We start from the raw sequence: 27079 nt of genomic DNA, 5'->3' as shown, positions 1-27079 counted from the left end.
TATAGGAGCATGTGTGAGAAAGAAGCATATCTGCCCAATTTAACTTAAAAACTTGTCACAGAGAAGATTTTTTTTTCTTTCTTATCCTTCAGATCAGAGAATAGAAGCAAGGCTACTGCTACATTCTCAGGCATTCACTTGTTGTTAGTACAGGGGACTGTTTGTTACTGAGGAAAAATAACTGAACATATTTGTCTTCCAAAGCTGGCTGACTGGCGTGTGAACAGCTACAGATGATAGCAGGTTTATGTTGGCACTTGTCTCCTAGATCCTGGAGAGTAACACAAGTTCTGTAAGAACATTCACAAGTTCAGCCAGGGAAACTGAGCACATAACAGCAGTCCCTGAGCAAAGAGGCAACAGATTCAACACATGTCCATGCCCTCTACCCATTAACTCAATAAAATAGTCAAGAAAGGAAACTTCAGTGCAAACTTCAGGCCTGACTGTTCCTGACCCAATCCTTTTTGACAGCTACAGGGAATAAGAGGAGATCCTTCACCATTTGAACTTGCAAAGAGGAAGGCAATGAAGTGACTGTTCTTCCTAGACATTAACTAAACTGTTTCAGGAAGTCAAACATATTACATCTCAAAAAGAAATACTGCTTTGCTCTCTTCTGCCCTAAACTATCCAACTCTGATGTTCAAAGAGCTAAATTACAGCTTTCCTCATTGTTTCCCTTGTGAAATGTTGCCTCATTGCCTTCCAGCTTTACCAAGACTGGGTGAAAAAAAAAAAAAAAAAAAAAAAAAAAAAAAAAAAGCTTGGATTTTTTCCTCAGTATCTCTAATATTGTAAGAATTCCTAATTTTTAATTTACCTCAGGAACTCATATTTCCTGAATGGTACTGCCCTGATAAATAAACAAGTCATGGAGGCTTCTGATACCTTCCTTTCCGTGCAGTTTTCCCAACCTGTTACAAATTCATTGACCAACTGAGGAGCTATCTCCACCAGAAAAATAGTAATATACAGAACTTTCAAGAGAGTGAATCTCAATAAAAAGAAGAAATATCGATAGACTGCAAAGATAAGAGGTGGGAAAGGGGGAGAATAGCATTTAATTCGGCATCCCAACATAGAACTATAACCCTATTATTTTTAAGTAACCTATAAGGGTAGTCAGTTCAGCATTTTAACACTGTCTGAAACCTCACATCAGTAAGGTACATGCTTAAAGGTCTTATCAAAGTGTGATATAATCCTACTGCCCACAATGCCAGTATGTCAAGCCCTCTTTTATGTCAAGGGAGAACTCAACACCTCATAGGATCAGGTTCAAAAGCTTGGAGAGAAAAAACAGTACAGGGGAGGAAGGCCTGAATTTCAGACTGGCAGGCACATCCCAACACGCCCCCTCCCCTTTCACACACACATCCATGTGGTGTCCACCTGACAAACTTACACTCACAATACTCACTGCCTTAAAATTATACTGTTCCTTATATCAGTCTTATGCTTAGGTCTTGGTTTCCATGTAGGTGGTTTGTCTTTTTGACAGAGATGCCTGAAAACAATGGTAACAGAAAAGTAATAAGTTATGAGAGCCTTGGGAAATGTTGCAGAGTGATTCAAAGTGTATTCATTCACGGAAGGTATACAAAGCAGAAAGGCAACATATCCAAGCAATAGGCAGGATCTGGAAATCCTGGTCGGTCCCAGATAAGCACTTACTGTCACTTGCTGGAGTTACTAAGGCTGGACAGTGCCATTTCAGGAGTGGGGCTGTTGAGGGCAATCTTGCAGCCCTTATTTAGGATTGGATCATGTTCTTGGTTTCAGCTAAAGTCATTAGTAAGCAAGTAAGATCCAAGGCCCAGGCCAGAAATAGGGCTCCTCATACACTTTGCAGTGTGCTGTGACTAGATGTGGCCATGTTAATTCCCAGCTCAGATTCTTACCCTGGCAACAACGAAGCCCACCTTTTGTGTGTGCTGAGCATGTGCAACTTCTTACAAAATTCAAGAGCAGTAGCTGGGGTACATAAGGCCCCTAGCAAACTTTAGGTTAGACAACCAGATTTTGAAGCATCTGAGTGTTTCAGCATTTCCCATGAGGTGCTCAGCAGACAGATCAGGCCAGATGAAAACATTTTGTTTCTGTGAGTGGCGCATTTTTATGAAAGTGACATTTCCTTCCTAAACATTCATGTTACAATTTAAAACCCTCGAAATAGCTTAGCTGAAAGTCTTGCCTTGTGAGTTAAAATAAGAATATGCTGGTAATTATGATTACTATGAGATCCTGAAGTGTTACTCATAGGCAACTGCATTCATCAGCTTCCATGGATCACGGATGAGGTCCAAACTCAGGTCTGATTTAAATCCATGAAAATATTTGGTCCATTTTGAAAGACTGAATGGGTTGGAAATGCAGTTCCTGCAACCCTAGGCTTTGATCCATGCTAAAGGCATTTGCAAGTTTCTGACAGCACAGCACAAAGCCATCTTTAGAAACATGAACAAAAACACCCTTACTAGAATCTAACACCAGCAGCAAAAATATTTGGCTGAAACTTTAGGTGTGAATTATACTTGCTTAAGCTAGAACAAAAGGATGAAAACATAAAGATCGAGCAATGTGGAAACAAGCTCTTTAAAAAGAAGGGAAAGATAGACATTTGAGGTAACAAAACAAAACAAAAACAAAATGCACAAACACATCACAGACATCTAAAAATAGCATTTTATACATTTTTGCCAGTGCTTCTCTGAGAGCAAGTTCTTTAAACAGAACTTAACAATTTTTACAATTTTTTTTAAAAAAATATGCCATCCTAAAATACCCCATCAATCCTTAACCAAACTTTCTGTATTTCTACAAAAATAGATGCACAAAGAGCTACAAAATAATGTATTCCTGAAAGGAGGCGCACTGCAGTCAGGGGAGTCTTCTTCCCAATAGTTGAGACTGTTCATAAAAATATCAAGCTGAACAAAACAAAAAACACTGTTAAAAGAGCAGAAAGGAGTTAGGTTGCCCAGCTGCAGCAGGCTCAGATGAGGAAAGAAAGAAAAGCAAGTCTGTTTTTCTGTTGTTCATTTTCCAACACTGTGGGACCCATAAGTGGCCTTGCAATTGAAAGGCTCAATAGCAAAACGAGAATAGTTGGCTCTCCATCTTCACGTGTGTCCTTTGACCCATTCAGAAGGAGTCAGCGATGCTTATGTCATCCACCAAGTTGCGCTGACTCCAGATCTAGCTGGTCTTAAGTTATATCTGGACTTCAAAACCAAGAAGTATCCTTGCTCTTGTCCTGATGCTGTAGACCTGGATTTCAGAAAAGAAAAGTAACACTTAAAATCTGATATATCTTCTTCCTCACCCTCCCCTTGCCTCCCCAAGCATGCAAAATAAGGATAAAAAGTTATTGATTAAAAAAATAATAATACTTAAAAAACAACAAACAACAACAACAACAACAACAAAAAGTAACTTACCATCCTAGTGGATTTGTTAGTAACACTGCTATTGCTTCCAATTCTATCATTTACGTGGGATAAGCTTAAACCCCACTTAACTTTTAGACTGGCTCGAGCAGTTCAGGAATGCTGATAAAATCATGTGTGCTTTCTTATTTTGGCCTCATTTGAAGAGGAGACGGGTGTGATAAAATCCCCCCACAAGGCCCACGCAGACCATCCGCTAAAGAACATCATCATTTTTCCTGATAGGGGCCAGCCACTGACCCCATCTCTTTTCAGAAAAATCTGTAACGCTGTAGGATCTCACCATTTCTATGGCATTTCACCTTATGGAGGAAGAAGGGAAAGTATTCATGCAGCAAGTAAAAAAAAAACAAAAACACACACACACAAAATAATAATAATAAAAAAAATAACCCAAATAATTTCACCTACAGAGTGTCAGATTTTTAGCCAGGAATGGCTAGTGCTTCCACATGGGAAAAATTAATGATTTTCAGCTTGCATTTGTTATGAGTTCTTCTAACATTTTCCTTTATAAAAAGTAAGGACTATCTAATAAATGTGGTGCTATGTCGTGGCTTTAGCATTACAGACTTGGAACCTGTGTTACAATCTGGGATTCCTCTATTCCAGAGGGATTCAATCTATGCTAGATTTACACCCAACAGGGCGGATACCTAAAATCCAGACAATAGTGGAGGAGGTGGAGATGAAACTTCCCAAAGAGGATATGGTTTTGCTCATTTACAGGGAAAGTGAAAAGGAGAGATGCAGGCGCTTGTTTTAAGAGGTAGTAACACACTCACGCCTCACTGGTGTAAAACCTGCCCTTTGATGTTTTGTGTCAAGCAAATTAAATTTTGTGAAAGGTGCAATTCCCAATACTGCTGTATGGGTAGTGATGCTCTGTTCTGCATCATGCCATATATTGTCCTCCTATGCTACAACCAATGCACAAATTATCTGATGTGCTGTGAATCTTAATCCAAATCCACAACTAATTTAAATAGGTGCAACTCTCTCAGATTTCACTGATGTTGCAGCCACTGAAGCTGCCTGTTTGGTAATTGCTGAGAACTGAAGAAGAGTTGAACACAGATCACTCATTTCCATATCTGATCATACAGCCAAACCCACTGTGGCTCTCTGCTCCATTTAACATGCGTTTGCATCTATTTCTCTGGACTGAAAAAACTGAGACACTCCTCCACTAAGGCAAGCCACAGTCAGAGACTTTGCTAAATGAGGATTATTTCTTTTTGTTTATGACTTAAGAGATTTTCTGGCAGTATCATTTACAGAGACATAATAAGCTGCTGTTAGTCTCCTTGAAAGCTATCTCAAAGTTAGTGGTGAGAATTTTGTTATATTTTTTCCCTTATATTTACTTTTTCTTTTTTAAAGCAAGGGAAAAAGAAAAAAAAAAAAAAAAAAAAAAAAAAAAGGAGGGGGAGTCAACAGAAACTTTTTGGAGTGTAAGGGAGTCATTTAAGGTCATCAGTCCAAAAAAGGCCCCCAAAAATAGAGAAAGCTGAGGAGAATAGAGAGATTATATGGTTCATATTGGTTAAAAAACAAAAGCAAATTACACACACATCTGTTTCAAGAAGACATCTATCTGGCAGTAATGGCCAGTAGAAGGGAGATACCAGCTGACCAGACACCTTCCTAGTTAAACATCTTTGCAACAAGCAGAAACAACTGCATCTGACAGCTTTAAGGTATAGCCATTAAGTCCAAACAGCCATGGAAAACAATCCAAAAAAATAAAGTTGCCTTAGCTACAGATCTGAATGTGGAACGCTTTCCATGCCTTTTCCTCATTATATTCCCATCTTCTTCATGGCAAGACTAACTGCGCTTCTAACATGTCATCCAAGTGCAGCCCTACTTGCTAACCAAGAGCTTTAGCTTGCAGACTGCTGCTAGAACAAATGTTTTCTCCTCCTTAAAGACATCTTAGCTTGTGCTGCATGAGCCAGTATTTCTGCACCAGCAGAACTCACCATCTCTGAGAGGCCAACGCTGCAGCTAACTGCCTGCCACACATGCAGAACACAGGATGTGTGGTAACATCTAAACAAACCTGATGAATGGTGACAAACTCATAGCATGTATGAACAGAGACAACTCTGCAGAAGGCAGCAGGCTGATCACTCCAAGTCTGTGTTCAGCATGACACAATGACCTACAGAAATTAGCCAGAACTAGAGAGCACCAATTAGTTCACCTTCATTTGGTGACAGATATGCAGCTCATTTGGAACATAGAAATGCAGCTCTCAGATAGGCCACAATTTTGCTCTGCTTTGAGTGTGCTGGGGTTACAGAAAGCCTTGTCCAGCACATCTGTCCAACAGCAGGGCAAGATTTCCTTCTAGCAGGCTCCACAACAGCAAGCATTCTACTCCCCACAGGGCAGCACAGCTGGATCTGACCAACACCTGAAGAGTGCTTGTGCTGGCTGCTCTGCTCCTGAGGGCACACAGGCAAGCATTGTTGGCTGTAGGGGCAACAAGGCAGAAATTCTCCCTGGTTTTACATGCTCAACTCAGCACACCGTTAATGTGAACACGAGGATTTTGCAGTAATGCTGTATCTACATGTGCGATGAGCTGCAGTCAGCATGTTAGAGGCTGACCTTGCTTTGCTTGGCTCTGGGAAGACAGAGAACTAAGGCTTAATCTATAAACAGGTTACGCTCAGTGCTTGATGCAAAACTGGTCCTTATTTTGAGCACGTCAGTTTTGGAAAGGCATGGGATACCAGGAGCCACAAGCGTTGCAGTAGATTTGATTTAAACTAGTGCTTTCTTTAATCCTACTTGTACCAACATAGAAGCTCCTAAAAGGGTTAATTTGCAACATACAGCAAGAGGATTAAGCCACATTTAATGGGAATCAGGTACTTAAATCCCTACTCATCCCTCTAAAACAGGACCATGTAAGTTCAAACAGATGTGCATGACAGATCAATACTTTATTAGCCCTGCAAACAGTGAGATGCTGAAGTCCCATACAATCTGTTCTGAAACAGATTCCCAAATGACACCCAGCATGAAAGGGGAGCCCCCTCTTAACCTCTTCAGGGATTCAGTATCATCCATTCAGGAGATGGTATATTTGGCTTTGTATGGCAGAGATGCAACAATGTAGCTGGATGAGGGTAAGATTACAGCCAGCCTGCTCCGATCCCAAAGATATCGCTCCATTTAATTCAGTATGAAGAGTTTTGCAAATGTTTCTATAATCCCATATGACAGTAGCATAAGAAATGTGACTCACTGTAAGGAGGAAAGGAAAAAAAAATCATTTGCACTCATATATTGGAAGGGCCAAGAAAAGCACCCTCTATGCGTGTTAGCTTTTTTCAAGTGTCTTTTCTTTTCTTTTCTTTTCTTTTCTTTTCTTTTCTTTTCTTTTCTTTTCTTTTCTTTTCTTTTCTTTTCTTTTCTTTTCTTTTCTTTTCTTTTCTTTTCTTTTCTTTTCTTTTCTTTTCTTTTCTTTTCTTTTCTTTTCTCTTCTTTCCTTTCCTTTCCTTTCCTTTCCTTTCCTTTCCTTTCCTTTCCTTTCCTTTCCTTTCCTTTCCTTTCCTTTCCTTTCCTTTCCTTTCCTTTCCTTTTCCTTTCTTTTCTTCATATAAATCACCTGAAGCTTATGGAATCCAACACACTGATAGTTCCAGGGACCAATAGCTTTTATTCTCCAGGGAGTGGTGGGCAAAGAATACAAAAACTGAGGTTTTCCTGTCACTATGACCTTACTTAGAGGTAACCTCTTCTGAGAAGAGAGTATGTTTTTCCAGGCCCGCCAGTTTTCAGTCTCTTTGCTGAGATTGCCAGTCCTCAGCAGAGATACATGCAGTGAAATTGTGTGTGATGTGGAGACCTGTGCATTAAAAAAACCCACCTTGGAGAGGAAAGGGAACAATCAAAGATCTCTGCTGAGATTCTCTGTTTCTACAAAACAGTCACACATCATCTTTCCTTTTTTATTTCTCTCACAGGAACACATGGACTTACTCTATAAGCATGCGCCAGAAACTGACTGTCCATGCCTTCCCCACTGCTCCCACCCTGAATAGACAACTATAAGACATGCAAGATACTGGTAATAACTGCCAAATCAGGGTCCTGAGGAAATTAGCATCCAGCTGTACCCTTCCACAGGGATTTTCACAAGGAGCATGCAGCACCAGCAAAAACTATATTAGCCCTGTAAGACAGTACTAGGACTCACAGGTTATTTTGAAGTACTACACTCTTCAAGGAAGAGGGTTTATTAGAAGAACAAAGAAGCAGTAAGCAAGCCAACTTGCCCAGTGCTGAAATAACTCACAGCCTAGGCGAGGTTCAGAAAGTGGTTCTTGACTAACAGTCCTTGATGCATTCCCTGCTCCATCCTCCAAAAGGTAAGTCAACTTCCAGAGTTCTGGAGCCAGACCACTGGGGTCACTGTCAGACCAGCTGGCTAATCCCCTCTATCACTGGCAACAGCAATTTGTTCCTGCTTTAGAGAAAGCAACCTCTGTTATGGAATTTGTCAGAAAGACAGAACTTACTATCACAATCTTGTCAGATTATTGTTTTATACCTATAAGCATAAAATGCAATACCTCTTGTATCATCTGCATGGCTGGAAATGTTATTAATAAGACTAAAATTGTCTAGTATAAAGAATCCTATTGTTCTTTTTCTTAAACTCTTGAAGGAGCAAGTGGCATGGTGTTGACAAGAGGTTCTTGGTTCTTGGTTACTATTAAGGGAAGAGAGGTTTTTAGTAGGTTCACTTGGCAATAAATGGGGTGTGGTTGCTAATATTTCATATTTCAGAAACAGCTCTTTTTTTTTTCCCCTCTTCCATTTCTTTGTTCTCCTACACACTAAACAAAGCAAGGAAGCTCTTCTCATACACTGAATTGGTCTGCTAGAGCAATCAAGAAGACAGTTTCAAGAAGACAAAACTAGACACCTTAAGGAGAATAGAGATGCAAACCCATTATTTCCTTAATAAAGTAATCAAAGATGTCTAAGTGGTAATCTTTAAGGATTTCTGCTGGTCAGAAAACTACCAAGCTAAGAAAAGGAGGCCATAACTATACATGAGTGTGCAAGGAGATGCTGGAAATAAGTCACCCATCACCTGATACCAAATGACTACAAACAGTGAGAGTTGCCAGGCTGCTCCTAATACTGAGGTGAGAGCCTTCAAATCAAAACTTGACTGTGGTGCAGCAGATGTAGCTTACAGAAGACTCTGCAGGATAGGAGTAGAATAAATCTAATTTGGAGACCTCTGCCTAGAGTCTAAATTATGTAGTTTAGTGTGATGGTGAACACAGCTTAACCACCATCTCCACTCTGCATGACACTTGGATATACACAGGAAGGAAATGCTGGTCTGTTCCAGTTTAAATCAGTAAGATGCAACCCTCATGTACTGAGAAGTTATTAGTTCAGTCCTCTTTGGAGCTATATTTTGGTGAATGGACACACTAACTAACTGAACAAGATGAAAACTTCCACATGGAAGTGTAATTAATTATTTCCCACAGTATTTAAACCAGACAAAAAAAAGAGCGCATCATACTACAACTCATTTGGCCTGAGTGGGAGCAAGAGTGACACTGGTCTTTCAGCAAGAGCCACCAAGAGCTGGATGTTTTACAGCATGTCAGCCCTGACAACAATTTCAGGAGGGATTCCCATCTGGAAATGTATTTGGAGAAGACTCTGAGAAAAAACACTACTTGAGCTGCAGGAACTTCACTGCTTTTCTCAAATTCTTCCTCTTAAAACAAGCCACAGACAAAACTGAACTATCTTACCTGCATCAAACCCAAAACTTGGCACAATGTCCACCGTTCCATGAAAGGCTCCAGCCCATGCTGAGGTAGCGCTGGTGACAGCAGCAGGATCTGTCTTTGTCACGTCACACTGGGGAGCAGGAATCCTGGCTGCGCGTACTGAAGGCATCAGCAGAGACCCATAGCGGGGGTCACGGTGCGAGCTGGGATGGTGATGGTGCATGTGTGGATGAGGGTGATGGCGATGCATGTACACGTCATGCATGTGTGCATATGAAGGGCTCACCTGAGATGCTAAAGGATAATGCCAAGATTCAGTTGCAGCAGGGGGAGGAGGTGGGGGAGTCTGATGAAGGCTGTGTCCTGGCCAGCTGCTGGGATCTGGTGCTGGGAAGGTGCCTGGTGCAGTAATGGGGAAATCGGGGTGTACTCCACTTAAGCATGGTGGTGGGGGAGGCTGATAAGAGCTGGTCCAAAACGAAGTTGGGAAACTGCTCCTTTGGCTTGATATTGTTGAGTTTTCTGGAAGAGGGGAGGGAAATTAAGTATGAGTGGAGCTGAAAAAACAATTTAATGACAAAATCACCTCAGTAATTTTCTACTCTCAAATTTATAATGCTGAACCCAAGCTTCCTCAGCAATTATAGAATCACAGGATGGTTGATGTGGAGAGACCATCTTAAGATCATCTTGTACAATCCTGTTCAAGCAGGTCACCCAGTGAAGACTGTCCAGGATGATATGCAGTCAGGTTTTGGCCAAGAACCAACCTTCACACCCTGTCTGGGCAACATCATCCAGTGACTGATCACCCTCACAATAAACAAACAAACAAACAAAGCATTTTCCTGTGTTTAGATGGAATTTCCTGTTTTCTAGTTCATGCCCTATTGCATTTTGTCCTGTCAACAAACACTACTGAGGAAAGCTTGACTCTCTCATCTTCATTTCCTCACACCAGATTTTTACACACATAGAAGACATCCTTGAGGATACTTCTCCAGGCTGAAGGGTAACAGGTCACTCAAGGTCTTGACACAGGAAATATGAGGAGATGCTAACTCCTGACCGTACCAGAACATATCATTTAAAAAGACAGCTCCTGTGATTCTGAATGTTCCTGAAGACAAAGAAACATCTCACGCTGCAGAATGAGACATATGGCTATTAGAAGAATACCAGTTCTCTTCAAATTTATGTCATGCTTTAATAGGGTAGAGATCAACTGAATTCATCCCATGTTATTTTCTTCTAGAATGCACCACGCTGCCTATATCCAATAGGATCAGGCAAACAACATCACCTATGCAGCTGAAAGAAGTCTTTGTCAGAAATAAAAGTCTTGCTGCTTCTTAGAGCTAGGGCTCAACTTGTGTTTAAAAGGATTCCAATAACTCTACATCATGAAATCACATTCTAAAAATTCCTCTTTTGAAGGAGCGGTTAGTGTTTTTGATGTGTAGGAAAGTACTGGCATCTCTGCTCGCACATCACTCTTGCCAACTCATGTTTGAACATACTGCTTCATGCAGTATGTCACAGCTCAAACAGCTTGGGTTAGTTTTGGTGTTTTTTCTTGGTCAAAGATGGAAACATAAAAATACAGGACTTTACCTCTGATGAAAGAATGAAGTCATAAAAATAGCCTATGAAGAAATAATGCCATGGAAGTGTAATATTTGACAAGGTGAGGAGTGCTCTATCCCTCATATAGCATTTACAAAAATGTTTATCATATTTTTTCTAAATGACTTTTTGTTTTGCTTAGTTTAACAAGCATCTGGAATGAGATTTGGGTGAAGACATCACTGAGAATGAACAGATTCTTCAAACACTCCTGCCTCTAAACTTTGCTTACATAAAATATTTTGGAAACAAAAACTGTAAAAGTGTTTTCTGACTGTATCACTACAACACTTATATATCTATTTTAAAATCCTTTAAAATAACAGGTTTTTTTGTGTTTTTTTTTTTTTTTATTTTATTTTTATTTTTTCCACACATCAATTGGCCAGGATCTAGGGAATTTATTGAACCTGATTAACTTCTGGTATTGGAAATACCTTACCAAATGCACTATGGACAATCGTAAAGAATTTAGCTTTGTGCCAAACCCTCTCAGAGGATGCAAGCCTATCTAGCAAACTGCAATATGGCTTTCTTCAAAAGATTGGATCTTTTTTTAGCACTATATTCCTAATGTGATTCATATTAGAAGACTGAAGAGAGAGCTTCAAGCATATAATGGAAGCTTCAGCACCCCTCTGAAAACAGTATTGTTCATTGTTACAACGGATTAGGCTGAGACACAGAGTTTACAGGACTTAATGTTGGCAAGGTAGCCAGTCTACTATTTTTCTCACTGCTTAGCAAGGAAACAACTTGATAATGTATCATCAGTATTCTGGAAATTTAATTACTGTCATGGAGAGCTAGTTTTGAAAACTATTTGGCTGTTACCAGAATGGAAAAGCCCTAAATCCAAACCATCTCACTTCAAAAAAGGGCAGAAAACCACAAACTATCTGCAGGATAATTTTAATATCAGGAAAGTACACTTTAAAACACTAAATTTGCCAATATGAATTCATCCCAGATTGCATATCATCTTGACTTCACCAATCAGCCAACAGATCTAAGCCACAGCAAACACATTTGATCATCTCAATTTATCAAGCCCATGTCCATTTCACAGAGCTGTTGTCACTGTCAGAAACTGTCATGGTTCACACCAGAGAGCATAACTGCAGAGGACAACCTATTTGGTCAAGGTGAGCTCATATCACTCTGGGTACAGTGTCCATTTGTGTTATATGAATTTGCAATAAACTTCATCCAACCTGAATGCTCACAGAGGACACTGCTAAACACTGAGTACAACATCATCAGAAAGAACCATCTCTGTGTTGAACTACAATCCACAACTACCACACATTTCCCCTGTACTTGAAGATTGTTCTTTCCTCTGAAGCAGTGAGCTCAGGCAGTGACATTTACAGATATTATCACACCAAATGCTTGGCCTCTGTGGCAATGGAGAGGCAGCCATTTCAGCACTATACTTCAGAAACAAAAAAATAAACTGAGTTGTTTCCAGAGGATTTAGGGAGGGAAGGAGGAGGTGTATAACCAAAATTGTGTGCCAAGAAAGATACTTCGTTACCACTATTTCCTATTCTGAAGTGGAAGGAGGCAGGGAGGTGGCAAGACCTCAGATACCACAAAGTGGTGACTAATGTAAATGTTAATGGTTGGCTGACACAGAAGGAAAACATGCCAATGCCCACATGCCATAAAGAAGACAATGTATGGAATTTTCTGAAGCACAACATTACTTTTCCACTAAGGCAAGAGGGGAAAAATAACAACCACAAAGAAAACAATAATTCCCCTTCAGTTAGGAAAAAACAAGTTGATAGAAACACTATAAACATAATATCGATTTCAAGTGTGGCCCCCCAAAAAGATTTCAAGTATATCAGGTATTTAGCATTCATGTTACCTGAGACCACTGTAGGAATCTCTACTTTATAGAAAGTCCGTCTTGACAATAATTTTAGTTTAATCTGATCAGTATTTTCAGTATACAAAAGACAGCTGATTCTCTTTTCTACACACAAGCAAAATTCCTTCTTAAAACAACAATAACAAGAACAACAAGCAGTAATACCATAATCATGAAATTATAATTTGCATATCCATCAGGACACTAAAAAAGCTACAACTTAGATGAAAAAATAAATAAATAAATAAAGCAGAAAACACTGCTAGCCCTTCCTTTCAGGCAAAGAAATGATAATACAATGAGCTGAATAGACAGCTAATTCTCACACATTTTCCACTTAAATTTATGCTTTCTAAAACAGCTACCGCAAATGCAAAATCCTTTTAATTGTTTTTAAATTGATCTTTGAATAATTTATTGGCAATTTATTATTTATTATTCATGTTTTCTTATTTATTGACAAAACGTCAGGCTTTCCACAAAGTATATTCATTAAAGATTTTCAATCTAGTGATATTTTAAATTCTTACAGTAATGGAATGCAAATTCATATGCATTTGCTGTAAATGAACATCTTCAACTATGGTAGATGAACAAAAAGACTAAAGCATTAGCATCATTCTTTCCCCGCTTTTTCAAACAGTCGTGTTTCAGAAGCTCACTTGGGTCCAATAAAGCCCTTGCCAAATCCCTTTGGAGAAGCAAACATCATAATCTTCCTTCGAGCAGCCCTGCCCAGCAACCTCCTTGGGTATTTTCACACTGCTTCAGCAGGTGCGATGAGGACAGAGGGCATATTTTCTTACTTTATTCTTGGAACACTTTCCGGACATGCAGACCTCCATGATACAATGGCATGGGGCACCTTGGCTAAGGAGTCAGCATGTGTGAAGAACTGTTGTGCCAGGTCAGCTTGAACCCTGTAGAGAACTCTGTGGAGTCGTGTACAACTGAGAGGGTCAGAGCAAAACAGACTATGCCCGAGGTCAAAGAGAAGAAACAACTCCCACCCCGAGATTTGTCTCAACATCCAGTAGAGAAGGTCTGCTGTAGGCATGGATCTCCAGTGACTGCCTTGATCCCATCTCTAAAACACTTACAGTATGTCAGGGTCATTTATAAATGCTCTAGTCTCCTTTTTAGTAAACATAGACTCAGTTTTACTCTCAGTCAAGTCAACGGAAAATTTCTCATTAACATTAATGGTCTCGTCTCAAGGCATAAATTCCTCTAGCTCCCTAGCCACTTGTGCTGACCTTTTCTTAAACTTCCTTGGATTTGTCATTATCCTTCTGGAAAGCAAGTCCTTCTGTGCTATTTTTCTCTTCACAGTGGTTTCCAAAAACCCTCTCTTTATTATCTGTGACTTTCATTAAAGTACTCTCACCTCAGCATCACTGATTACGAGCACCACCAGTCGTACAAGGATTCTCCAAGAAACTCTCACTCAGCTTGAATACTCACTATTCTCAGTTTACAATCCTATTGCCAATCCATATAAAGAGATTAGAATTCATGCAGTTGTGTATTTGAAAACCTGCACAGACTGGCACATGCAACACAGTGGAAGTAGTGTCCTAATGGCTATCTTCCTCCAGCCACCAACTTTAATATCTTATCTATAAGATCTATCTAGCTCATCTGGAAATACCTGTTCAAAATTACACTGATAATGCTTATATTCATTATGAAGCTTGAACATTACAGTGCTGTTCAAATGCCTCACAACACTGACCATGTTTCTACTCCCTACTAGGAAGCAGAGTACTGTCAGCCCTATTTGATCTGCAGAAGATCCGTAGCATAGGCTCCTATGAGCTCTGCTGGGGGCAGGCTACAGCCACATGGGACAGAGTTTCACCCAAGTTTTTTCCAGCCTGTGCCAGCTCCTCCCTAACCAGAACCACAGATGAGTCTTAATCACCTGGCAAATTCACCCAAGTATGCTGCATGGGTCTCTTCACTTCCAAGGCCAGAATCCCAAACACTTGGTTTGCAGTCCAAGTTTCACACCTAGAGCTTAAAAATAAGTCTCAAATCTTGCAGCAAACATTTATGAAGCCACATCAGCTCTTCTGGGCTCCCTCCAGGCCTTTGCAGAACTATGGGCTATGGGAAGAGTGGTAGAACTCCTGCTTCTCCCACGCCTTTGGAATCTCTTTCCCCTTTAATGCACCAGATCAATTGCAAGCAGCTCCTCATTTCTTTCATTTCTGGGGGAGAATTTTCAACATGCACAGGGGGGCAAAATTTCAGCTGCAACATAATGTTCATTATGTTCATCATATGATGTAGCCCAAGTTCCTGCTTCCCTTACCTCTCCACAAAGGACTTAGCCCTGCCTTGCTCTTGGTAAGGGCAGTTTCTGGGTTGAAGCTACTGGCTTGGCTCAAGGCTCTTGAGAAGTGTTCATCCACTACTGAACCAATGTCTCCCTGGAAGTAGGTGAAAAGGACACAGCGAGAGTTCAGGTACTCCATCTCAGCTGGCTGATCCTTCTCATCCTCTTCTTGCTTGCTGGGAAGGGTCACTTCCAGAGACTCCTGCATCTTGTTGTATACAGCTAATTTCTTCTGGGATTAAAAACAAAACAAACAAGAGATGTATCACTAAAGGCATTCAAGTACAAACTCAGCATCTGGTTTCCTTAAAGAAAAATAACTGAATGCATTGAATATTAATTTCAGTTCATTGCAGTTGGGCTACAGGGATATTTTGCACCAACACTTTACAAAGAAGAGATTACCAGCAGCACTTACTTAGAATCTTAATTCCTCACACACAGATGGACTTGCTCCTCAGACACATTTCACAGCCACAAGCAATTTAACAGCAATGGCTTTCACCCAATACCTTCAAAAGAAAACAGGCAGACTCTAACAATTCACTGCTGACTCCCACCTGGAAAGGATATTCTCATCAGAAAGGGCTGCAGAGGTTGTGTCCAGCCCTGCAGATCAGTGGCCACGTACACAACCTCTGTGTTTCACCATTCTACCTGAACTTCCACCCAGCTTTGCCAGCTGCACTCTCCTGGGTGAGAGGAGAGGAGCACTGGGTGAACTTCATGACCCATTAGAAGTCTTCCTCTCCGTTTCAGAAGTTCACAAAATACATAAGTTGTTACTGAGGGCCAGGAAAGCATGTGGGTTTTTTGGCTGGTTATTTTTTTGTCACAAGAAAGTACCTCTTCAGGTGGTGAGAATTTTTGGCTGGTGGAGTTTTCTTTTTTGGTTTGTTTGTTTTAACACAGGTTTCTGGAGGAAAGGAGAAAAATTCAAGCAATAAAAAATTTAAACATATGATCTGGAGGAAGAGGGGGATTGACAAGTCTGCAAACACATGCAAAAAAAAATCCCTCCAAACTAAAAACACAGAGAAGCATTTAAAAAAAATCAAGCTAGCACAAGCCATCTGTGAACAGCTATTTCTGAATCCTCTCTCTTTCTCTCAAATCAAACCTAAATGTCAAAATAAATGTGTGTGAAGATCCATTTTGCATGGAACATATTTTTCAGATGTTCCACTTTACAACTGTTTTCACAGAAAAAAAGCTCCCCACAACAGTTGTGCTGCAGGAATCATAGCTTTTAGCCAGCTAGCCATTTCCACAGCTGACTTTACACACAAGCAGCTTCAGGAACCCAAAAACAACTACAGCACATATGCAGAAGTATTTCATCGCTTCTCTATAGTCTTACAGCTTGACTTATCTTTTATGGTTTGCTTGGCAACAGTTTAGCGCCATCAGAATCCCTTTAACTTTACGGCTTTTTTTTCTTTTTCCAGAGTTGTTCTATAGAGCAATTTAAACAACTACTCAGTCTATAAAGTTCCAGTTATACAATAAATACATTTGTCAGACTTAGAAATAATAGTAAGTCATTCTTCAATCTTGTATACTATCAATATACGTACATTCAGTGCTTTCTAAAATCACATAAGCTGATAAAAAATTATCCCTTTGTAACACAAATTAGAAATTCAGGAGATAATTCTTATTAGTGGTTATTAAAACCAATTAATTATAAGAAAGATCTTCTTGCAAGTGGAACTAAACCCTACAATACTACAGGCTCACAGCAATTAAGCAATGTATCTGACATTATGGTAGATTAACTGGAACACATGCTACAGTTATACACTACTCTGTTGTTGTACAGACTGCACTGAGGGATGTAACCAAATTTTTTTGAAAGTCTGGAGATCTAGGCAAAGGGCCTGAAATTCAAATAAATCTCTGTTTCACAAATAAGTAGTACTGTGGCTCTGCTTAGAGAAGGACAAACAGCTTTAGCACAAGACCTTAACAAATAAACAGAAATTAAAAAACAAATAAACCCAAAATAATAAAGTTTTACTAGAAACTAATTGCTAAAATGAAAGTTAGCCTGAAAATATCAGACTCACTTTTATAAATGTAGAATTTGAAGTGACCTGTTCTTTTCTTGTAAGCGTTTTGCACATCTTCTACCCAACCAAACAAGAAGTCTAACATTTGCTCCTGAATTGCTCAGGTATCATTCACAGAGACCTTTATGGTTTTGTCTAAATAATCACCAAAGGATGAGACCTCAACAAGACAGAAACAGTAATCACATACACAGGAGAAGCATGCATTAGGAATCAGTAACACACCTATCTCAGTGGTTTGAAAATGTTTAAAGGTTCACTACAACTCAGATCCTCTTAGAAAGTAGTTGGGAAGGAGAGTTTTAATTTTATTTATTCTTTCTTTATTTATTTATTCTTAACTATTTATTTATTTTAAATAGAGACAAAGTATGGAAGGGATCGTTTAAAGATATCTAAATAGATACTGACGTATTACAACATCTCAGATACAGTATGTCTGCTAGACTCTAAATACATGCAACACACTTTCAAAGTTTGTTTCTATCATTGTAGGTACGCTATTTGTATCTATACTTCAAGTACACAAATACATACACAAGCACACAATTATATACAGAAACACATTGTTTAATATAGCCCCTGGCTTGACTTGGTTATCAGGAAGGAAGTCTTTCAGTGTTCCCATATAGAGACTGGGGTTCAGGAAATTAAAACTTATCTCCAGAGCCGCTTCTCTGTGCAGGAATGTTCCCCTTTCTACAGCCTAAGAATCTAATTCATTTTCCATTTCAACTCTCTTCCCTCCCCTCCAGTCCATGGGTAGTCATTACAAGACATTCCAAGTACTTGCTGTTTTTGAAAACACTGAATCTGAGTCCTTTTTTTCAACGTAAAAAAAAGATAGCAGTACTGATAGACAACTACAAGGGGTTGTGTACAGACCTAGGACATTTACAGTGAAAAGTTATGCTTTGTGGAGAGCTTTTTGTAAAAAAATAAAATCTCCTAGTTAAAAGATGCTTCAAGACCGAATCAACCTTGTGATCAGATACTACTTAGTTTGTATTTCAGGTCAAAATTATCAGCCAATTTTGTTGTTGTTGTTGTTTGTAATAAGAAACTACAGAGAGATAAAGCAGATTTTCCTTCTATGCAATGAATATACACCTTTCTCATCCTTTAATAAAAACAAAAGTTTTTTATCTCCCTGACTCCCATACAATTATACTTCTGTGTACATGTAAACTGCGTTACATTTTCTGACCATAGTAGTAATTTTTTCTTTGCATTTCCAGCTGCATTTGAATGAGTGGATAAGTAGGCAAGACCATAAACTAAATGAATTTGTACCACTCTGATGAGAAAAGAAAAAATAAAACCGAAGGAGAAAAAAAACATATATCACAGGTTAGGCTTCTGATAACCAAGCAGGGCTAGCCTGGTTTCCCTTCTATTTTCTTCATACAAAGAGTTCTGGAATATATTTAAGCAGTCAACAGTACCTGCAAGGTCTTTAGAAAGTGTATGCGCTGACCAAACACTGCTTCTGCCTTGCCTGTGTTCCTATTTGTAATATTTTTAAATATTTATAAATTACACCTCCTTCTTCCTTAAAGGCTAGAGAATTAGATCAAGCAACCTCTGAAAAAAGAAAACAAAACAAACACAGAAACAACTTGGCCAAGACACAGAGTATAAAATTTAAACTCGGCATACTAGAAAATAGGTAGAGAAATGAGAAATTCAGTGTCTGTAGCATCTGATACCACATTCAATATTAGACACGAGTTTGTGTCTGGGGAATGAATGGTCCAGTCTCTGAGTAAATAATACTGTACAGCGTGGGCTGCATTCAGGTTAAACCAATATTATTTTTCATGTTTTGTATATTCACAGATTTATTCCAAAGAGAATTCAAGCTCTTACTGCAAGTGGTCTAACAAACGGAAGCTGAAGGTCCAAAGCTAATCAGCAATATGGAAATATTAAAGAAGAGAAGGTTTATGCCAGATAAGCATCACACAGACTTTAGGAGAAAAACGGAACACTCGGATCTTTTACAGTAAGAAACTTGTGGATCAAAATCTCCCAAAAAATCTCTGTCTTGCAGATTCCCCTTATTTTCTGACATACCCTACTCAGAACCAGGGGAAACTGCCCTCATGCAGTGAAGCCCCGGCCACATGAAAGCCAATGGCAAAAGTCCAATTGACTTCAAGGGTCCCAGATCTCAGCCAGGGTGTCTGGTAAAAATGTCAGAACATTCCTTTTCATAAACTGAAAAAAAAAATTCCCTTCCAGCTGAAAGCAGCCAGTAGGCAGCATACCCTAAAATCTACCAAGCACAGTTGAGAATGGAAAAAGTTTTAGTTAAGCTGAGTTTGAATCAAAAATTCAGGCTGGCTCTTATATTACGTATAAGCTGGTTGCCTGTTCCTACAACTTATTATCTCCATACATGCCATAGCGCAGCATATGGTCCTTTATGCTCCCAAGCATGAAAGTCTGGTGTGCCTGTGGCCACCTGTTACAGATTTTCCATTATGAGAGAAAGAACAGGAACCAAAAATAAAGAACCACTACACTGAGGAAATACTATATGACCCTATCCTGAGAAAAAGGCTGTCATTCGACATGAGCTTCTGAGAAGGAATTTCAGTAACAAACCCTAGGCAAATCATGGACAGTCCTCTGTTTGTGGAGCTCTTATTGATAACACAGAAAGTATTCAAGAAGACAATTTCAAGTAATCATGGAATGGAATGCTAAGCCTGAAAGCAGCATTTGATGTGTGCCTTGGAAATAGGAAGTGCTAACTACTGCCATTGCAAACAAGCAGGCAGATAGCAAAGCCACACACTTTCTTCCAGGTAAGAGATGGGATTTTCAGCAGCAGAACCTGAAGGCCTAGCAATATCCAGCTGATGGAGGGAAGCAGTGGAATAAGTCTGAATTTATACATCTCTTGGGGTTCTTCTGAACAAAAGTGTGCATCAAACCCTATAGTTCCATTTGTATGTATTTATAGGAAGAACAAATGGAGTTTGGTACAGATCAGAATAACCAGTAAAGCAAGCCAAATCACTGATGGTGGCAGGTACTCTCTCATGAGGTTAAAACAACAAGAACAACAAACTTCTTCCCTAAAAAAAGCCAACCTCCTCCTATCCCTCCAGAGAACTTAATCCTGGCTTTGCGACCTGTAATTCTGAAAGCAGCCTTTGAAGCCCTTTATTCTGTAGTGAAGTCAGTAGCAGGGCACCCATCAGACTTCAGAACAAGCCTTGAGGAAGGAGCTGAGCTAAAAAAAAAAATCCAAAACAAAACACGAAGCTTCCCTTTGCCCTTCTATCTGCTTTATCGGATGCTGTGGACTGCCATGCACACCGAGCATCAGTGTTGTAAATCAGTCCTCAATGCTGCAAACACGTGATGCAAAGAACTTTTCTGGAAAACTGAGTTACATTATACAAGCAAGGGTTTAGCTACAGTCACCTGACACAACGCTGAGCATGATTTGTCCTTGTCTGCAGAGTTGTTAGTCTGGAAGGAAGAGTTGAATTAGTGACCTAATTTGCAAACGGAGACAAGCCCTTATCTGGAAAAAGTCTGTCTACAACAATGCCAGAAGAAAGTCTCACTTGAGCATATCACAGCTCCTTACGCAAGACTGATGTAGCAAGGATGCTGTTTGGCTTAGCTCTCCACATCTACATACCATGGAGATGTTCCAAAACTACCATTTACTGTAACTTCCCATGTAAAAGTTCTTAAGCTCAGCTGTGAATGAGCCAGGGTGAATCCTACCTTAGCCTGAGCTTTGTAGCTCACTGTCCCTAAACAACAAGCTATCACAAACTGTCACTGTGTTCCTTGTGTACCAAGAATAAATCAGAATTCTCCTCCAATTAGGTGTATCCAGTCTCTTTGAAGGAGAAGCTCTGTTACACCCATTCCTCACCCAAGATATAAGCAATCCAAGACTTAATACTGCAGTTTCAGAACTGTGAGAGGAGTTTCAATTTCACCATACCAAAGAGCTTTACACTCTGGCAAGCATGGCCCCGTACCACACACAAGAACATGTTCTTACTGTAACACCGTCACATATGCACTCTGCATTTTGGCAAAGGAACATAGAAACCCCATTTTATCTGTAGGAATAGGGTCACGGCCTTTTTAGTACCTTGTGGTACCACGTAAGCACCTATATATACATACTCTCAGTTCTCTCCAGCAAACACTCTGGACTTCAGCAGTCTCAAAGATTTAAGGTGCTAAGCCTTCACTCCCATTAACATTCAATAGGATTTCAGGCTTAAGTCTGCTGAGCACTTTAAAAGAAAATGTCTCGTCTAAATTAAGTTGCTAGCATGTCCTTTCTTGGCTTCAAAATAGTTAAAGTGGTGGCTCCACAAACTCCACATCGCTGTGCAAGTCAAAATCAGATCTTCACTGATTTGGTAGAGTGACAACTACAGAAGAGAAACACTGGGGTACTATTGGAGTGGAATATCTTCTAACAAGGCATGATGGGGCATCCTCTAAAGAGAAAAACAACATAAAACACAATCTAGGCACATATAGATCCATCGTTTAGAGCAACCCCAAATCTGCTACATACAGAAAGGAGGTGACTGTTCAAACCCTGTTCGGCACAGAGCAGTGACACTGTCAGCTGCTTGCCAGAGACATTTCTCCATATACACAAATGCAGTGTGCAACCTACAGAAAGAGCTGGCCTCTAGAGAGGTGCTGTGCCCAGAGCTCAAACCTGTCTATTTGCAATGGTAATTCCACTGCTAAGGAACTTGCTTTGATCTTCAAGGGATACAAAAGTGACACAGAAAGTTAGCATCACCCACTGTGTTTGTGACAGATGCATTACAAGGACCTATGAAGATGCATAAGTTTTAATTAGAGCAACACACTTCCAGCTCGCTGAAATTAACAGGGCAGTCAAGGGACACAAATTCCTCCACTGTCTATGGAAAGGCAACAGGGTAGTATGAAGGTACTGGAAAGTGCCCCAGAGGAGTCCTTGGATATTTTAAGGGTGAGCTCCGCTCTGTCAGCTTCAGTGCAGGGCTTTATTTTTAAAGATGCCCCCCTAATACATCTTCCCTCATTGTTATTTTTAAACCACAGTTTTGATTCCAGCAAAGAAGAAAATTCTTTAAAACGGTCATCATCCCTATGAAGAGCACAGGAGTGTCTTACATGTTGAACACATGTGGAAAGAGAAACAAAAACCTGGCAACAGACTCTTCTTCCCTCTTTCTTAGGCTCTTTACCACTTGATTAAATGTTCTTGACAGGATGATTTGGAAGAAACAGAGACTTGCAGAATGTCATGCATTACCCAAGCAATCATTCGACCAAGACTGCAGAGATATGGGGAATCCATCCCATCTTTAATACTTCTTATGTTTTAAAAAGCACTGGATTGAGGGAAAACCCACGAACAGCCGCACAGATCATGGCTGCTGGAGGCAGAGGGCGCAGAGCTCAGTTCGGCATGAGCAGCTCGGTTTTTCAGCCTGACACTTGACTGTGAGGACCCTCCAGCTCCAAATGTTCCAGTGAAATTGGCACAAGCAGGATTAACTAAAACAAGCTGTCAATAACGGTTGGGACAGCGAGCTCTAGAATGCTTTTTTGTGGAAACGGGATATGTTGTACTGGCCATGGCTCCTAAGTTGCATTGGCTCAAAAGAGCTGTGTTTCTTGCCTTGCATTTCTACCTCCACATTTCATAAATAGCACAAGCCACAGGAACTCAGTTTATTTAAAACAAAATTTCAAGAAACTTTGGCTTTCGTTATGGTGCCTCTGGGATGTTTCTGATGTGGTGCTGATTACAGCTGGTGGAGAAACTTCTTGATTCTGTTTAAAAATAAAGAGCAACCGCACGGGAGTGCGACGCAGCCGCTAATGGGTGCTCAAGAGATTTTCACGTACGAGGTGCTGTAAAAGCTGGAAGAGAAACACAGCCAAGAGCCTTCAGAGCCAAGTGCCAAAAAGTCCACCCAGGCCCAAATAATACTTTTCTACTTCTAGGTGTCTTAATCAAGGAGTCTACTCACTTGAGGTTACTTATTTTCCCTCCAAGTCGAGCAAGCTACTAACAGGAGCTCCAGATACTCAAAGTTCACAGCTAAAAACCACTGAACAAGGTGAGGGTTCTGCAAGCTGTGACCTAGATTAGAGAAGAAATAATTTCGCAGGCACCGCTGCAACAGACTAAACTCATAAGCTTTCCAGAGCCCATGTTTACAGAGAATAACGTGAGCAACCTGGCAAAGTCTGCTTCGGTGCCGTTCTGCAAAAAACTCTTCCTCCCAACGATACAGAAAAAACAATAACAAGCGACTGGAATTTTAATGGTTTAGCCCATATTTGTGTCTCCCAGGCAAGTTGATATTAGGGGTCACTTCCCATGTACGGAGAAAACAATCTTCATGGATAATAATGATAAAACCTTATGGAATGCAGCAACAACCAAAAAATGTATTCTCAGATGACTACATTAGGGCCAAGTCAATATTAGTCCCACTTCACCCACGCACTGCATAGTCTAAAAATGCTGTCAGCCTGATAAGAATTTCCTGATTCACTTTTTTTTTTTTTCTTTTCTTTTTCTTTTTTTTCTTTATTCTTTTTCCCTTCCAAATACATCCGATCACCAAATTCAGCAGCAACCCGCCGCAACGATCCCGCAGGAGAGCCGGGCGGTGCGCCGGGAGCGGCGCGGTCCCATCCCCGAGGCGGCCGCACTCTCAGCTCAGTGCGCGGCTGCGGAGCGCGCAGCGGAGACGGAGGCGAGAAGCAACTTTCTCCCCTCGCCGAGCAAGCCAGCCTCGCGCCCCAGGTATACCACTGGGGATGGCTTTCAGATTGATTTCAAAGTCTTACCAGGCTCCGCTGCTCTGGGGCACCCTCACCGGCTCCCCGCATCTCCAAAGCTCGCCGGGGGCTGCACGGCACATCGGGCGGAGGTCTCCGCCCCGAGCAGGCAGCGATGCGCCGTGCAGTCCGCCAAGGGAGGGAGAGGGGGGGGCCGCTACTACACCCCATCACCCGCCCCGCTGCATCCCCGCTCCTCACCTGCTGGCAGCCTCTCGCGGGCTGGCCCACGTAGCGGGGAACCCCGCACGCCGCCGGGCCGGGCTGCTGCATGGCCACGTCCGAGCAGCTCATGGCCGCGGCCGCGGTCGCCCCGCGCCGCCACCGCCTTCTTCCCCCTCCTCCTCCTCTTCCTCCTCCTCCGCGCAGGGCGGCCGCGGCGGGGCCCCGCGCAGCGCCGACTGCCAGCGCATCTTCGGCGGCGGCCGCGTCCCGCGCCCGCACTTATAGCACAGCGGCGGCGGCGGCGCGGGGCGCCCGGCGGAGGTGGCGGCGGAGCGGCCGCGGGGGCGGGGGGGAGGAGGCCGCGCCCCCAGCCCCCCCCCTCCTGCCCCGCGGACACGCAGCGCGGCCGAAGGCACCTGCGGGTGTCCCCCCAGAGGAGAGGCGGTAGTTGACCCGCAAGTGCGCGGGTAACTTGCTAACAGCTGCATCACCGTTGGCGTCTTACTTATTAAAGGTAACTTTTCCTTCGGGTGCGGGTACAGTCCCCCAGCCAAGAGTTACCTGCATGGCCCATCTCTGCTTTCCGTGTTATTGGCAGTGCTGTCTGGAAATTCATCCAGGAAAAAGGAGGAAGGATCCTGTCCTATAGAAGCTGGCAAATGGGATGTGTCTTCAGCTCCCTGAGGAATCTCTTCCCACCTGCGGTCCACCAAATTTTTCAGTTTTATTTTATATATATGCTTCCTGTTCATTGTAGGGGAGTTGGACTAGATGACCTTTAATGGTCCTTTCCAGCGCAAATGATTCCACAATTCCATATTTTAATTAATAAATTGCACTGCTCAACTTGAAAACCACCCTACAGCCCTGAATCAGAGTAGCACAAAAACTAATCATGGCCTACCTCTGCAGGGACATTTTTGCCCATGAGCTGCCCCTCTGGAGTGCTGCTGTTGAAGTCTTTTGATCCCATTCCTCACACGGAAATGAGTCAGTGTCTGCTTTGGTAGCATTACCCCAGGTTATAAGTCTGGGCACGACTGAATTTGTTTGTTCTTGTTTTCTTCCCTTTAAATTAAATTATTTCAAATTTCTTTTTCATTAATAACAATAATTAATTGCTTTGAAGTTTACCTATACTTAATAGTGCCCAAACCTCAAAAATTCTAAATGTGTACCCTCTCTCTCCCTGTAGATGCACACCAACAGACACACGTCTCCTCTGCCAGAACAGTGAGATGAATGCACAAAAGTTAAAATAGCTGTCTGACCCCGGTAGGAATCCCTGTTTATAGAAAGCATTTCTCTATAACATTCAGCTGCAATATTTTGAAAAGAGATCTAATTTCCTGCAGGTATGCTGAATTTCTTTCCTTCCTTCCTTCCTTCCTTCCTTCCTTCCTTCCTTCCTTCCTTCCTTCCTTCCTTCCTTCCTTCCTTCCTTCCTTCCTTCCTTCCTTCCTTCCTTCCTTCCTTCCTTCCTTCCTTCCTTCCTTCCTTCCTTCCTTCCTTCCTTCCTTCCTTCCTTCCTTCCTTCCTTCCTTCCTTCCTTCCTTCCTTCCTTCCTTCCTTCCTTCCTTCCTTCCTTCCTTCCTTCCTTCCTTCCTTCCTTCCTTCCTTCCTTCCTTCCTTCCTTCCTTCCTTCCTTCCTTCCACTATATGCAGGTAATAGAGCTCTGATAACATGTCCCTGATAGCAGTTGCATTTTTTGTATCTGCCTAAAATAATGAAGTCCCTTTCAGCCAGTAAGAAGTCTGAATACACAGCTGACATGTAAACAATGCACACCTTGCTATGTCACATATATGGTCTACTGAATGGTTTATTTGAGGAAAACCCAGTGCCATCTGTTATCCAACTGTTATCCGTCCAGGGTAAACCTGTGCTATATGTTTCTCTGAAACCTCCTTCCCTCAACTCCTACGGCCCCAACAGTGAGGTTGGCTGTGCTGAATACAACAGCCCTGCAGTGTCACATGAATCACAGAATCATTGAACATCCTGATCTGGAAGGGACCCATAGGGTTACCAAGTCCAACTCCAGGCTTCACATGGGACCACAAAAAATGGAACCATATGACTGAGATCACTGCCCTGACGCTTCTTGAACTGCGGCACTTGGGGCCATGCCCACAGCCCTGGGCAGCCTGTGCCATACGCACTGCCCTCTGGTGCAGAACCAGCCCCTAACTCCCATCTGCCCCCCCACCCCACCCCCACCACAGCTCTGTGCCATTCTCTCAAGTTCTATTGCTAGACAACAGAGACAGGAGACCACGCTGGGGCTCCTGCACCCACTCTGGCTCCCCATCCCCCTGCAGTTAGTACAGACCAACAAAAGCCTGGAATACTGTGAGAAGAAGAAAGCTGTTCTCATACTCATGTGTCTTTTTGTTGAGAAAATCCACTTAAATCAGAACAAGGCCAAAACATGGAAATACTGTCTATTTACTAAACCAGCACCACGTGTTGGGGTGGGAGTGCACTGAACATCATTTTACACCCCAGGCACCTGAAGGGATTGCAAGAGGCTTGTAGATGAATTGACATGCACAGTGTTGTTTCCCACAGGATGCTGAAACACACAGGTATTCAATTAGTGCACATTTCCTCATTATTTCAGATCCTGCAGCAATTCCTATTGGATGCCTTCAGGTATGGCATGGCACCACGATACATCCCATCAGAAAGCGGAGCAACACCACTGCTCAGCAGATGTTTGACATGGAGTACCATGCCAGCCAGCGGCACCACTCCATACCAGAAATGATTTTGACACAATACAGTGTCAGTTCTGCAGTACAAAACTAGAGTGTTCCAAAAATAGGGACAAATTCACCTCTGGCACAAGTAGAAGTAACTGCAGTGACTTCATTAGATTTGCATCTGCTTATGTCAACAGTGAATCTGG

General features: G+C 41.6%; 1 protein-coding gene across 4 annotated transcripts; it reads right to left on the bottom strand.

Annotated features, from left to right (window-relative positions):
- Positions 1 to 813: 813 nt before the first annotated feature.
- On the bottom strand, positions 814 to 24491 carry VGLL3 (vestigial like family member 3). Of its 4 annotated transcripts, none has more exons than XM_072348117.1 (4): positions 24204 to 24491; positions 15058 to 15313; positions 9257 to 9757; positions 814 to 3273 (listed from the first exon to the last, which is right to left on the bottom strand). In XM_072348117.1, exons 1-4 carry the CDS (start codon positions 24294 to 24296, stop codon positions 3230 to 3232), a joined length of 894 nt encoding a protein of 297 aa, XP_072204218.1. In that variant the 5' UTR covers positions 24297 to 24491; the 3' UTR covers positions 814 to 3229. The 4 variants fall into 4 exon arrangements, with proteins under 4 accessions (XP_072204218.1, XP_072204227.1, XP_072204236.1 ...); XM_072348126.1 differs by having other exon boundaries at positions 15058 to 15310; XM_072348135.1 differs by lacking the exon at positions 24204 to 24491 and adding an exon at positions 24012 to 24118.
- Positions 24492 to 27079: the final 2588 nt, after the last annotated feature.

Source organism: Excalfactoria chinensis, chromosome 1, assembly GCF_039878825.1.
Source record: "Excalfactoria chinensis isolate bCotChi1 chromosome 1, bCotChi1.hap2, whole genome shotgun sequence".
NCBI lineage: Eukaryota > Metazoa > Chordata > Aves > Galliformes > Phasianidae > Excalfactoria > Excalfactoria chinensis.
The sequence above is the reverse complement of the archived record's forward strand: the minus strand, read 5'-3'. Positions and strand labels throughout refer to the sequence as shown.